Raw genomic sequence first — 14591 nt, 5'->3', positions numbered from 1 at the left:
AGGAAGGCGATCGCGCAGTGAAAGGCCATTCAGACCATCAAGTCCATCCTAGCCCTTGTTCAGGAGCAGTCCAGTTCAACCTCCTCAGCTGCCCTCTCCCCATCACTCTGCAATCTCTCTCCGTTCAGGCCCTGACCCAGCTCCCTGCTGAACGTTACGGTTGGATCTCTTCCTCCACTCTGCCCTCGGACAGTCACTGCGCAGGGAAAAGAAATTTGCCGCGACCATTTTGCCAATCACCTTCACTCTCTGTCCTCTGGCTCTTGGCCCCCTTCACCAATGGGAACACTTTCTCTCCACCTCCTATCTATATCCTTCAGGATTGTACATCCCTCCGTCAGAGCCCCCTGCAGCTCCTCGTTCCATGGAGAACAGCCCCAGCATCCCCGGTCCATCCACTCGGCCAAATCGTGCTGGTGAAGTGATGATGCCTTTCACCTCATTGAACTTTGCCAGCTCTTTGAAAGAACACTCCATTTAATCCCACGCCCCACCCCAAAATATTCCCCCCAAAGTGCTTCTCCAATCTGCTCCCGCTGCCTTCCCCAGTCACGAGGACCCCCGCGGGAAAACGTTCCCCTCGTTTCCCCTCTGGTTCTTTTGCTGATTACCTTCACTCCGTGTTGTCTGGTCTTTGGAATTGGTATTGGTTTATTATTGTCACAGGTGCAGTGAAAAACTTGTCTTGCACACCGTTCGTACAGGTCAATTCATTACTCAGTGCATTGAGGTAGTGCAGGGTAAAACAATAACAGAATGCAGAATAAAGTGTCACAGTTACAGAGAGAGTGCAGAGCAGGCAGACCATAAGGTGCGAGGCCATAACGAGGTAGATTGTGAGGTCAAGAGTCCATCTGATTGTACCAGGGGACCGTTCAATAGTCTTATAACAGCGGGATAGAAGCTGTCCTTGAGCCTGGTGGTACGTGCTTTCAGGCTTTTGTATTTTCTGCCCGATGGGAGGGGGGAGAAGAGAGAATGTCCGGGGTGGGTGGGGTCTTTGATTATTTGGCTGCTTTCCCGAGGCAGCGGGAAGTGTAGACGGGTTCCATGGAGGGGAGGCTTTTGACCATTTTGCCCCAGAACAGTTTCACCCAGTCCAAAACCCCTTGTGATTTTGAGCAACGCAGTTAAATTTTCCCTTAACTATCTTTTCTGTAAGAAGGTTGTAGTGTTGCTGTCTGTGTGGAGTTTGCAGGTCCTCCCTGTGACCATGTGGGTTTCCCCCGGGTGCTCCAGTTTCCTCCCACCGACTCAAGTTGATTTTAGTCATGGTCACACGGCTCAGAAACAGGCCGTTCGGCCCACTGAGTCCGTGCTGAACTTCCACCACCTAGCAATCCCACTTTATTCACCCCACACTCCCACCAACCCTCCCCCAGATTCTACCCCTCACCCACACACTAGGTGTGTCTGGATCTGTGAGGCAGCAGCTCTAGCCACTGCGCCAATGTGTTGTCCCGTTGTTTGAATAGAGTGAATAACATTCTTTTGCTAATATTACTGAACTGTCAGTGCACTTACAAATAAGCCGACCCTACTGAGAGGAGGGAGGAGGATTTATCATGATTATCTCTCCTTTTGGTTCATTATGATTATTGTCATTTGTACCTAGATACAGTGAAAAACTTTTTGTTTGACTGTCATCCAGACAAAGGTAATGAAAAGGATATAGTGCAGGATATAGTGTTGCAGTTACAGAGAAAGTGCAGTGCAGGCAGACAATAAGGTGCAAGGGCCATGACGAGGTAGATTGGGAGATCAGGAGTTCATCCTTTAGTGTGTGAGAGTCTGTTCAAGAGCCTGATAACTGCGGGATAGAAGCTGTCCTCAAGAATGCGTTCTCGAGCATTTGTATCTTCTGCTCGATGGGAGAAGGGAGAAGAGAGAATGTCCGGGGGGGGGAGGGGTCCTTGAAGATGTTGGCTTCGGCCCAACCGGTCCACGCCGACCAGGTGCCCACCCAGCTAGTCTCAATTCCCTGTGTTTGGCCCATATCCCTCCAAGTCCCGCCCCTCCATGTACCTATCCAAGTGCTTCTGCAATGATACTGTTATACCTGCCTCACCCACTTCCTCTGGCAGCTTGTTCCATATACTCCCAACCCTCTGCGTGAATAAGTTGCCCCTCAGGTCCCTTTTAAATCGTTTGTCTCTCACCCTAAATATATACCCACTAGTTTTGGACTCCCCTACCATGGGGAAAGGTCTGTTACTGTCCACCTTATCTATGCCTCTCATAAGTTTAAACACTTCTTTAAGGTTGCCCCTCATTCTCCTACGTTCCAGGGAATAAAGTCCTAGCCTGGCCAACCTCTCCCTGTAACTCAGGCCCTCGAGCCCCCCAAACATCCTTGTAAATCTTTTCTGTACACTTTTCAGTTACCATAGAACCATAGAACCATACAGCACAAAACAGACCCTTCGGCCCACCATGTTGTGCTGTCCATCAAACCACCCTCACACTATCTAAACCTTTCCTCCCTCATATCCCTCTATCTCACATTCCTCCATGTGCCTATCCAACAAACTCTTGAACCTGGCCAATGTATCTGCCTCCACCACCACCCCAGGCAGTGCATTCCATGCACCAACCACTCTCTGGGTGAAAAACCTCCCCCTGACATCTCCCCTGAACCTCCCACCCATAACCTTAAAGCCATGCCCTCTCGTCTTGAGCATTGGTGCCCTGGGAAGGAGGCGCTGGCTGTCTACTCTATCTATTCCTCTCAATATTTTATATACCTCTATCATGTCTCCCCTCATCCTCCTCCTTTCCAGTGAATAAAGCCCTAGCACCTCAAGCCTCTCCTCATATTCCATACGCCCTAATCCAGGCAGCATCCTGGTAAATCTCTGCACCCTCTCCAACGCCTCCACATTCCTTCCTATAATGTGGCGACCAAAACTGAACACAGTACTCTAAGTGTGGTCTAACCAGAGTTTTGTAAAGCTGTACCATCACTTCGCGGCTCTTAAACTCAATCCCACGACTTATGAAAGCTAACATCCCATAGGCCTTCTTAACTGCTCTATCCACCTGTGAGGCACCTGTGAGTTCAACCGCATCTTTCCTATAACAGGGTGACCAAAACTGTACGCAGTCCTCCCAGTGCAGCCTCACCAACGACTTATACAACTGCAACATAACATCCCAACTCCTATACTCAATGGCCTGACTGAAGAAGGCCAGCGTGCTAAATGCCCTTTTCACCACCCTGTCTACCTGTGATGCCATTTTCGATGAACTATGCACTTGTACTCCTCGGTCCCTCTGTTCAATTACACTCCCTAGTGCCCTAATAGTGTAAATCCTATGCTGGTTTGACTTTCCAAAACGCATCACCTCACACTGATCTGTATTGAAATCCATTTGCCACTCCTCGGTCCACTTCCCAAACTGATCAAGATCCCCCTGGAATCTACGACAAGCTTCTTCACTATCAACAACACCTCCTAATTTTGTGTCATCTGCAAACTTACTGATCAAGCCTTGTGCATTCCCATCCAAATCATTTATATAAGTAACAAATGACGAGTCCCAACACTGACCCCTGCGGCGCACCACTGGTCACCGGCCTCCATTCCGAGAAACAACCTCCAACCACAACCCTCTGCTTCCGACCTCCGAGCCAATTTTGAATCCATCTAACTTGCTCTCCCTGGGTTCCATGGGACCCAACCTTCCAGACCAGCCTGCCATGCGGGACCTTGTCGAAAGCCTTGCTAAAGTCCAAATAGACAACATCCACTGCCCTCCCCTCATCTACCCTTTTGGTTACCTTTTCAAAAAAGTCTGAAAGATTTGTCAAGCACGACTTTCCACGCACAAAGCCATGCGGACTCCTCCTAACCAGACCCTGTCTTTCCAAATGCTGGTAGATCCTGTTCTTCAGAATTCCCTCCAGTAACTTCCCCACCACTGATGTCAGGCTGACCGGCCTGTTGTTCCTTGGCTTGTCCTTGCTTCCCTTCTTAAATAACGTAACAACATCAGCCACCTTCCAGTCTTTGGGAACTTCACCAGTGGCTAACGATGAAGCAAATATCTCCACAAGAGCCTCCGCAATTTCTTCTCTAGTCTCCCACAAAGTCCGAGGATGCACTTGGTCAGGCCCTGGGGATTTAGAATCAGAATCAGGTTTATTATCACTGATGTATGTCATGAAATTTGTTGTTTTGTGGCAGCAGTGCAGTGCAAGACATAAAGACAAAAACTACCATAAGTTACAAAAATAAATAGTGCAAATAAGGAATAACGAGGTGGTGTTCATGGACTGTTCAGAAATCTGATGGCAGAGGGGAAGAAGCTGTTCCTGAGTCGTTGAGTGTGGGTCTTCAGGCTCCTGTACCACCTCCCCGATGGTGGTAACGTGAAGAGGGCATGTCCCGGGTGGTGAGGGTCCTCAGTGATGGATGCCACCTTCTTGATGTATCACCTCTTGAAGCTGTCCTCAGTGGTGGGGAGGGTTGTGCCCGTAGTGGAGCTCCACCATCTTGTTTGACCTTGCACCTTATTGTCTACCTGCAATGCACTTCCCTGTAGCTGGGACACTTTACTCTGTATTCTGTTATTGTTCTTACCCTGTACTACCTCAGTGCACTCTGTACTACCTCAGTGCACTCTGTACTACCTCGATGCACTCTGTACTACCTCGATGCACTGTGTAATGAGTTGATCTGTACGATCGGTATGCAAAACAACTTTTTCACTGTACCTCGGTACAAGTGACAATAATAAACCAATACCTTAATCAACCATAATGCACTGTAAGGCACTGTGATACCTTCTCCATGGTAATACAAATGCCCTCCAAAACATCACCACTTGTTTCCCTTATCTCTTGAGCAACCATGATTTTCTCTTCAGTAAACACTGAGGAGAAATATTCATTAAAAATCCCACCCATCTCCTGTGGTTTGAGACATCAGCGGCCCTGCTGATCTCTATAAGGGGACCTACTCTCTCCCCGGCCACCCTTTTACTCTTAATATAGTTATAGAACCTCTTGGGATTTTTCTTAACCTTACCTGCCAGATCCATCTCAAACCCTCTCTTTGCCCTCCTGATTTCCCTCTTAACAGTATTCTTAATCTTTTTATAGTCATCAAGGGATTCATTCGTCCCTGACCTCCTAAACCCAATGTACAATTCCTTCTTTTTCTTGACTAGAACCTCAGTATCTCTCATCAGCCAGGGTTCCCTAAACTTGCCCGGTTTACCCTTCACCCTGACAGGAACATGCTGCCCCTGGACTCCTGATATCACACTCTTAAAAGCCTCCCACTTGCCATTCGTTCCTTTCCCTTCAAACAGGCTCAAACAGGCTCACCCAACCGACCTCTGCTAGATCCTGCCTAATTCCCCCTAAATTAGCCCTCCTCCAGTTTGGGACCCTAACCTGTGGGCCTGTCCTATCCTGTTCCATCACTATCTTAAAACTAATAGACTTATCGCCACCAGAGCCAAAGTGCTCCCTGACTGCCACTTCAGTTACTTGCCCTGCCTTGTTCCCTAAGAGCAGGTCCAGTATCGCACCCACCCGTGTATGCCTCTCTCTATATTGACTCAGGAAACGTTCCTGGACACATTTCACAAATTCCACCCCGTCCAGGCCCTTAACACCCTGGATAGTCCAGTCAATACCGGGGAAATTATAATCTCCCGCTAACACAACCCTGTTATTCTTATAACTTTGAGCAATTTCTCTCCACACCTGCTCCTCAAGTTCCCGCTGACTACTTGGGGGTCTATAACTCAGCCCTACTAGTGTGAGCTTCACTGAGGCAGCGGGAAGTGCAGACAGAGTCCGTGGAGGGGAGGCTGGTTTGCCTGACGGACTGGGCTGTGTTCACAACTCTCTGCCATTTCTTGCGGTGTTGGGCAGAGCAGTTGCCGTACCAAGCCGTGATGCCTCTGGATAGGATGTGTTTGTTTTTTGTGTCAGGGTCCTGGCTCATAACTGTCTGCATACCGACAGACAGGTGGTGCTATCCAGCTTCACTTGGTTATGTGAGTGTGCTGCTGCCCCCACCCCCTGCTTACTGCTCCTCAAGCTCCCGTGTTAAGACAGTGGCACCCAGCTTGGTGCCGTCAGGATCCAGCCAGCCGCCTCCCAACCCCACCCAAGGCAATGCCAAAGGCTGCTGGGGAACGGCTATCAGGATCCTGGCAGCAGCAGGGAACACAGGCGTCGTGTCAGCCGCAGAGGATTCCTCTGATCACTGCTGGTTTCTAGTGCTGGTTTCCCCCGACTGTGCAGTGGAACAGAAGGCTACCCCGTGGGTGTGTGGGCCCTGTGGTGTCCACACCACTCAGACCCCTCCCCTCACCGAAACACTAAGCCTCCGACGTTTGATTCAGGGCTTCGGGCATCAAATCTGGTCACGTGGACTCACAAGGTATTTTCCTGGGACATCCCTCTCCCCCTCTCCCCCTCTGCCCCTCTGCCCCTCTGCCCCTCTGCCCCTCTCCCCCTCTGCCCCTCTGCCCCTCTCCCCCTCTGCCCCTCTCCCCCTCTCCCCCTCTCCTTTCACTCCCACCTCCCCCTCTCCTTTCACTCCCCCCTCCCCTCCCCCTCCCCCTCCCCCCTCCCCCCTCCCCCTTCCCCTCCCCCCTCTCCCACCCTCCCCACCCTCCCCACCCTCCCCCACTCTCTCCCTCTCTTCCCTCCCTCCACCATTTTTCAATCTCTCCCCTCCCCCTTCATCGCTGCCTTGTTGCTTTGGGAGCTTTGCCCCTGTTAATCTGCAGTCCTGTATTCTCCATCCAGACAAAGACCAGGATGATCCCAGAGAGGTTCGCCATTGGCATGTTGGAAGGGCTTGGTATGGGGCAGAGATTGGGTACCCACAGACGGGGCTTGGGCATGGAGGGTGTTGGGTCTGGCAGGGGACAGGTGGTGTTGATGAAAATGAGAAAACAAAGCTGCAGATGCTGCAAGTCTGAAACAAAACCCAGAGAAGGTTTATCGGTTTAGTATTGTCACATGTACCGAGGTACAGTGAAAAACTTTGTTTTGTGTGCTGTCCATACAGATCATTTCATCACATCAGTGCATTGAGGTTCGACAAGGGAAAACAATAACAGAATACAGAACATTATGGTGCAGGCCCTTCGGCCCACAATGTTGTGCCGACATTTTATCTTGCTCTCAGATCTATCTAACCCTTCCCTCCCACATAGCCCCCCATTTCTCTATCATTCATGTGTCTATCTAAGGGTCTCTTAAATGTCCCTAATGTATCTGCCCCCACAACCTCTGCCGGCAGTGCGTTCCACACACCCACCACTCTCTGTGTAGAAAACTTACCTCTGACATCCCCCTTATATCTTCCCGTAATCACCTTAAAGTTATGCCCCCTCATGTTAGCCATTGTCGCTCTGGGAAAAAGTCTCTGACTGTCCACTCGATCTATGCCTCTTATCATCTTGTACATATCTATCAATCACCTCTCATCCTCCTTCTCTCCAAAGAGAAAAGCCCTAGCTCACTCAACCTTTCCTCATAAGACATGCTCTCCAATCCAGGCAGCATCCTGGTAAATCTCCTCTGCACCCTCTCTAAAGCTTCCACATCCTTGCTATAATATGGTGTTATAGTTACAGAGAAAGTGCAGTGCAGGCAGACAATAAGGTGCAAGGCCACAACAAGGTCGATTGTGAGGGTCAAGAGTTAATTTTTATTGTACAAGAGGTTTGTTCAATAGTCTTATAACAGTGCGATAGAAGCTGTCCTTGAGCCTGGTGGTACGTGCTTTCAAGCTTTTGTATCATCTGCCCGAGGGGAGGGAGAGAACAGAGAATGTCCAGGGTGGGAGGGGGTCTTTGATTATGTTGGCTGCTTTCCCGAGGCAGTGGGAAGTGTAGGCGAGGCTGGTTTCTGAGATGTGCTGAGCTGTGTCCGCTCTCACACTGCGTTGGAAACACTCAGCAGGTCAGGCAGACTGCACTGCATCAGGCATGCACTGGCGGTGCAGTGGGTAGAGCAGCTGCCACACAGCTCCAGGGACCTGAGTTTGATCCCGACCTCTGGCACTGTCTGTGTGGAGGTTGCATGTGTTCTCCCTGTGACCACGTGGGTTTCCTCCGGGTGCTCTGGTTTCAAAGACAAAGTCGAGTTTATTGTCAGATGCACAAGTGCATGTGAGCACAGGTGCAGTGAAAAATTTACTTGCTGCAGCATCACAGGCACAGGGCAATAAACAGTCACAAGAAAAACATAAATTAAACATCAATTATACACAATTTTTACAAGAAAGAACACAATTAGAACAAAAAGAAGTCCACTGTAGTGCAAAGTGGTCCCAGAGTTGCTGTACTGAGGTAGTGATTAGGGTTGTGCCGGTTGGTTCAAGAACCAAATGGTTGAAGGGAAGTAGCTGGTGGTGTGGGACTTCTGTACCTCCTGCCCGATGGGAGCTGCGAGAAGATGGCACGGCCTGGATGGTGGGGAGCTTTGACAATGGATGTTGCCATCTTGAGGCGTTGCCATCTTGAGGCAGCGCCTCCTGTAGATACTCCCGATGGTGGGGAGGGATGTGCCCATGATGTGTTGGGCTGAGTTCACTACTGTCTGCAGCTTCTTGTGTTCCTGTGCGTTCGAATTGCCGTCCCAGACCGTGATACAACCAGTCAGGACACTTCCAACAGCACATCTGTAGAAGTTTGTTAGAGTGTTCGGTGACAAGCCAAACCTCCTTAACCTTCTGCGAAAGTAAAGACGCTAGCGCGCCTTCCTTGTGATTGCATCTACGTGCTGGGCCCAGGACAGGTTGTCCGATATGTTAACACCCAGGAATTTAAAGCTGCTGACCCTCTCCACCGCCGATCCCCCAATGTAGGCTGGCACATGTTCTCCCTCCCTCCCTGAAGTCAACAATCAGATCTTTAGCTTTGCTGACGTTGAGTGAAGGGTTGTTGCTGCAGCACCACTCAACCAGGTGTCCCATCTCGCTCTGGTAAGCTGACTCATCACCACCTGTGATTTGTCCAACAACAGTGGTGTCGTCAGTGAATTTGTAGATGGCGTTGGAGCTGTGCTCAGCCACACAGTCGTGTGTGTATAGAGAGTAGAGCAAGGGGCTAAGCACACATCCTTGAGGTGCTCCTGTGTTGATGGTCAGTGAGGAGGACATGTTGTTACCAATCCTCACTGTGTGAGGTCTGCCGATGAGGAAGCTGAGGATTGTCGAGGGGTTCCTCCCACAACCAAATGACGTGCGAGGTCGCTGGACTAATTCACAAGATCACAAGACAAGGGAGCAGAAGCAGGCCATTCGGCCCATCGAGTCTGCTCCAAGGAAAGGGAAATAGAAATGAGAAATGGGGAATGGGGGAAGAAAAAAAAACAACTTATTCTAATCCCAATTTCCGGCCTTATTCCCATATCCCTTGATATCCTGACTATTTAGATATCTATCTATCTCCTCCTTGAACGCCCCCACTGATCTGGCCTCCACTGCTGTACGTGGCAAGGAGTTCCACAAATTCACCACCCTCTGGCTAAAGAAATTTTTCCTCATCTCTGTTTTGAAACTGTACCCTCTAATTCTAAGATTGTGCCCTCTGGTCCTGGACTCACCCACCAAGGGAAACAGCCTAGCCACATCTACTCTGTCCTTTCCTATCAATATTTTAAATGTCGCTATGAGGTCCCCTCTCATTCTTCTGTACTCCAGTGAGTACAGTCCAAGAGCCGACAAACGCTCCTCATACGTAAGCCCTAATTAGCTGATGTCAGTTACCCCTCATGTGGGAACTGGATAACCTGCCACAGAACTGGCCAGGTCTGATACAGACACAGGAAGTGAGTGACCCGATGTCTGATTACCAGCTGCTGGGTATCCCAATAGAGTAAGACCAACAGCAACTGAGGAGTGACCCTTTCTGCACAGAAAGCTTTGGGCCTTGGCAGCCCGATACCGAAGTTTGTAGATGAAACAAAAGGTGATCATGTGGTAATGGAAGAGTCATAGAGTTCGACAGCAGGGAAACAGGCCCTTCGGCCCAACTCATCCATGCCGACCGAGTTTCCTACCTAAGCCAGTCCCATTTGCCTTCATTTGGCCCATATCCCTCTAAACCTTTCCTATCCCTGTACCTGTCCAATGTTATTGTACCACCACCCCCCGCCCCCCCCCATTCTACCACTTCTTCTGACAGCTCGTACTGCTTGAAAAGGTGGGAGAGGCCAGAACATTCCCCATGTAAACAGTACTTGGGTGTGGATTGCAGCTGTGCCCTGCAGGATTATGGACCCAGTATTGGTGTTGGTTTATTATTGTCACTTCTACCGAGGTCCAGTGAAAAACTTGTCTTGCAAACTGATCGTACAGGTCAATTCATTACACAGTGCAGTTACATTGGGTTAGTACAGAGTGCATTGAGGTAGTACAGGTAAAAACAATAACAGTACAGAGTAAAGTGTCACAGCTACAGAGAAAGTGCAGTGCAATAAGGTGCAAGGTCACAACAAGGTAGATCCTGAGGTCAGAGTCCATCTCATCGTATAAGGGAACCGTTCAATAGTCTTATCACAGTGGGGTAGAAGCTGTCCTTGAGTCTGGTGGTACGTGCCCTCAGGCTCCTGTATCTTCTACCCGATGGGAGAGGAGAGAAGAGAGAATGTCCCGGGTGGATGGGGTCATTGATTATTCTGGCTGCTTCACCAAGGCTGGAGGGTGGTGGGGTTAGACAGGGGAGTGTCTCCTTGACCGGAGCAGTTACAATTGGCTAACTGACCTCTTCCAGGGCCGTACATTTCTATGAATCTGCATCTCAATGTATTAATATCTGTTTTTTATTCCTTCTGCAGATTCAGAGACGCCAATAGTTCGCAGAAATGAACATTGCAAAAGATGGTAAGCAGAATGCTAAATTCCTTGCTTTTTTAAATACTTATCAAAATAGATTATTTGCCTCTGGTGTGTCAAATGCCTCTGGTTACTGCCCTCTTCAATGCAGACAGAAATTGTCTATGTAAACGTCATGCTACAATTGCAGTCTCCCACCAGTGGGAGTGCTGCAGCAACACCACATGGCTAAACAAACTCTCTTGAGCTTCACTGCTTCTGTTGAAACAAGCTTTTGCCTATTAGGGGGGTAGAGAGGGAGGGGTGTAGTGGGGGGGAGAGAGGGAGGAATAAGGAGGGGGAGAGAGCGGGAGGTGGAGAGGGAGGGGGAGAGAGAGAGAGGTAACTTGTCTTGACAGGGTGAAAGGAAGCGCAGACTAGCAAGCTCTACAAATGATTTGCAGAGTCAAGTGCAGCGCAGTGGCCCACCAGTAGTGCCACTGCCTCACACCTCCAGTGGCATGGGTTCGATCCCGACCTCTGGCGCTGTGTGTGTGTGGAGTTTGCACGTTCTCCCTGTGACTGGGTGGGTTTCTCCCAGGTGCTCTGGTTTCCTCCCACATCTCAAAGACGTGCGGGTTGGTAGATTAATTGGCTGCTGTAAATTAGCCTGAGTGTAGTTGGAGGTGGGGTGAAGTTGACGGGCATTTGAAAGAGATTAGGTTTCAGGGAAATAAGTGGGGGAATGGGATTCCCGGAAAGTGGCGTCACAGGTAGAAAGGGCGGTGAAGGAGGCGTTTGACACGCTGGCCTTCATCAGTCAGGGCATTAAGTACAGGAGTTGGGACGTGATGTTGCAGTTGTAGAAGACATTGGTGAGGCTGCACCTGGAGCACTGTAGACAGTTCTGGTCACCCTGTTATGGGAGAGACATCGGTAAGCTGGAGAGAGTGCAAGGAAGATTTACCCAAATGTTGCCAGGACTCGAGGGACTGAGTTATAGGGAGAGGTTGGGCAGGCTAGGGCTTTATTCTTTGGACTGTAGGAGACTGAGGGGTGATCTTTATAGAGGTGTATAAAATCAGGAGGGGCATCGATAGGGTGAATGCCCACAGTCTTTTTCCCAGGGTTGGGGAATCAAGAACTAGAGGGCACAGGTTTAAAGTGGGAGGGGAGAGATTTAATAGGAACCTGAGGGGCAACTTTTTCACCCAGAGGGTGGTCCGTATGTGGAACGAGCTGCCAGAGGAAGTGGGTGAGGCAGGGACAATAACAACTTCTAAAAGACATTTGGACTGCTACATGGATAACATGCCAAACGTGGGCAAATGGGACAAGCTTAGTTGGGCATCCTGGTCGGCATGGACTGGTTGGGCCGAAGGGCCTGTTTCCATGCTGTATGAGAGCCAGCATAGACTCCATGGGCCAGATATCCTCCTCCTATGTTATATAAGCCTGTTTAATAAAAAAAAGTTTCAGCAATGGAAGTTGGACATTTGTTGAGCTGTGTTTCTTCCTGGTGGGAATTGCTAAGTCCGTCGATGGTTTAAGGGAATCTTGTGTTTATCCGCAGGCTCTCCCATTCCCTTCGGAGCCCGGAGTAACAGGGATCATTGGCTGACCAAACGCACTCCGTTAGCAGGTGAGTGAGAGGTCCCTTGCTGATATTAAGAACATGTGCACTGCTGCTTTTCTTCTGCTGTTGGTGTATTACATAGAATTGGCAGAATGAGGACATTCAGTCCATTGAATCTGTGCTAGCTCCCTGTATGGCCATTCCATTCCCCCTTCCCCGCTCTCTCCTGAAATCCCTGTATGGAACCTTACGGTGCAAGGTACCAGCTGCTCAGGGGTGCTGCAGGACTCAGTAACTATTGGCTTGGTGCAAGGAGTCAGAGGGTGGTAGTAGAGGGTTGTCCGTCGGATTGGAGACCTGTGACCAGTGGTGTGCTTCAGGGATCGGTGCTGGGTCCGCTGTTGTTTGTCATCTATGTTACCGATTTGGATGAGAATGTTGTTAATGTGGTTAGTAAGTTTGCAGATGACACCAAAATTGGTGGTGTGGTGGACAGTGAAAATGGTTGTCTCAGTTTACAAGGAGATCTAGACCAACTGGGGAAGTGAGCCAAGGAATGGCAGATGAAATTTAACTTGGACAAGTGTGAGTTGTTGCACTTTGCAGGTGAGGTGGTGTAGCGGTTAGCGTAACGCTACTACAGCGCCCGCGACCCGGGTTCAAGTTCCAGCTGCTGACTGTAAGGACCTTGTACATTCTCCCTGTGTCTGCATGGGTTTCCTCCGGGTGCTCCGGTTTCCTCCCACATTGCAAAGATGTACGGGTTAGGAAGTTGTGGGCATGCTATGTTGGCGCCGGAAGCGTGGCGACACCTCCAGAACACTCTACACAAAGATGCATTTCATTATGACACTTTACTCTGTACTGTTATTGTTTTTACCTGTACTACCTCAATGCACTCTGTACTAACCCAATGTAACTGCACTGTGTAATTAACTGACCTGTACGATCGAAATGCAAGACAAGTTTTTCACTGTACCTTGGTACAAGTGACAATAATAAACCAATACCAATATACACGTGATTAATAAAGATATCTTATCTCTTATCTTTGGTAACTTAAACCTTGGCAGGACCTACACTGTAAAGGGTAGGGCTCTGGGAAGTGTTGTAGAACACAGAGACCTAGGGACAGGTACATAGTTCCCTGAAAGTGGAGAGACAGCTAGACAGGGTAGTGAAGAAAGCATTTGGCACACTTGCCTTCATCGGTCATTGAGTACAAGAGTTGGGACATCATGTTACAGCTGTACAAGACGTTGGTGAGACTGTACTTGGGATACTGTGTACAGTTCTGGTTGCCTGGCTACAGGAAGGACGTGATTAAGCTGGAAAGGGTGCAGAAAAGATTGACGAGGATGTTACCAGAAACCGGAGGACATTAGCTATAAGGAGAGACCTTACAAAGGCTGAGGGGTGACCTTACAAAGGTTTATAAAATCATGAGGGGCGTAGGTAGGGTGGATGGTCAGTCTTTTTCCCAGGGTAGGGGAGTCTAAAACCAGAGGGCATTGGTTTAAGGTGAGCGGGGAAAGATTTAAAAGCTATCTGAGGGGCAACATATTCACACAGAGGGTGGTGGGGATATGGAACGAGCTGCCAGAGGAAGTGGGTGAGGCAGGTACATTAACAACACTTAAACGATGCTTGAACAGGTCCATGGATAGGAAAGGTTTAGAGGCGTGTGGGCCAAATGCAGGGAAATAGGACCGGTTCAAGTAGACAACTTGGTCGGCATGGACGAGTTGGGCTGAAGGGCCTGTCTCCGTGCTGTATAACTCTAACTCTATGACTATTTGCCTGTGGTACCATCACAGTGGACTGTGATCGTTCTCTCAAACAGGCCTGCCTTCCAGCCCTGCCCCCTCTCTGTCATATACAGCGTGTCAAAGAATTGCTGGGAACCCGTCCACCAAAGAGGGTGGGTATGTGTTTAAAGCAAAAGGAAAGCTTGTCCAGTCATACAGTCAGATCACAACCCCCTGTCCCCTTCAACGAACAGTCCGGAGGGGGCAGGACTGAGCTGTCGTGTCCTGCGCTGCACACACCAGGTGGCAGCTGTGACGAAAGGTTTTCCAACAAGCTCCTGAGCTGAAGGCGGCCTGTCCCTTTAAGGGGGAGCCAGCTGGTCCACTGACGTGTGTGTGCGAGGGAGGGAGGGAGAGAGAGAGAAAGTGTAATCTTCACACAAAAGACCTTCTGTCCCTTCCCAAAGCAGTGTG

The 14591-nt window shown here is 49.6% G+C and overlaps 1 protein-coding gene across 1 annotated transcript in view; it reads left to right on the top strand.

Annotated features, from left to right (window-relative positions):
• The window catches only part of LOC127586912 (REST corepressor 2-like), a 49207-nt gene that overhangs the window by 5920 nt on the left and 28696 nt on the right, over positions 1 to 14591 (top strand). The window contains 2 exon segments of the mRNA XM_052044940.1: positions 10817 to 10862; positions 12367 to 12435. Coding sequence (XP_051900900.1) covers positions 10844 to 10862; positions 12367 to 12435 — 88 coding nt within the window. The 5' untranslated portion in view covers positions 10817 to 10843.

Source organism: Pristis pectinata, chromosome 38 (genome assembly GCF_009764475.1).
Source record: "Pristis pectinata isolate sPriPec2 chromosome 38, sPriPec2.1.pri, whole genome shotgun sequence".
Taxonomy (NCBI): Eukaryota; Metazoa; Chordata; class Chondrichthyes; order Rhinopristiformes; family Pristidae; genus Pristis; species Pristis pectinata.
The sequence above is the reverse complement of the archived record's forward strand: the minus strand, read 5'-3'. Positions and strand labels throughout refer to the sequence as shown.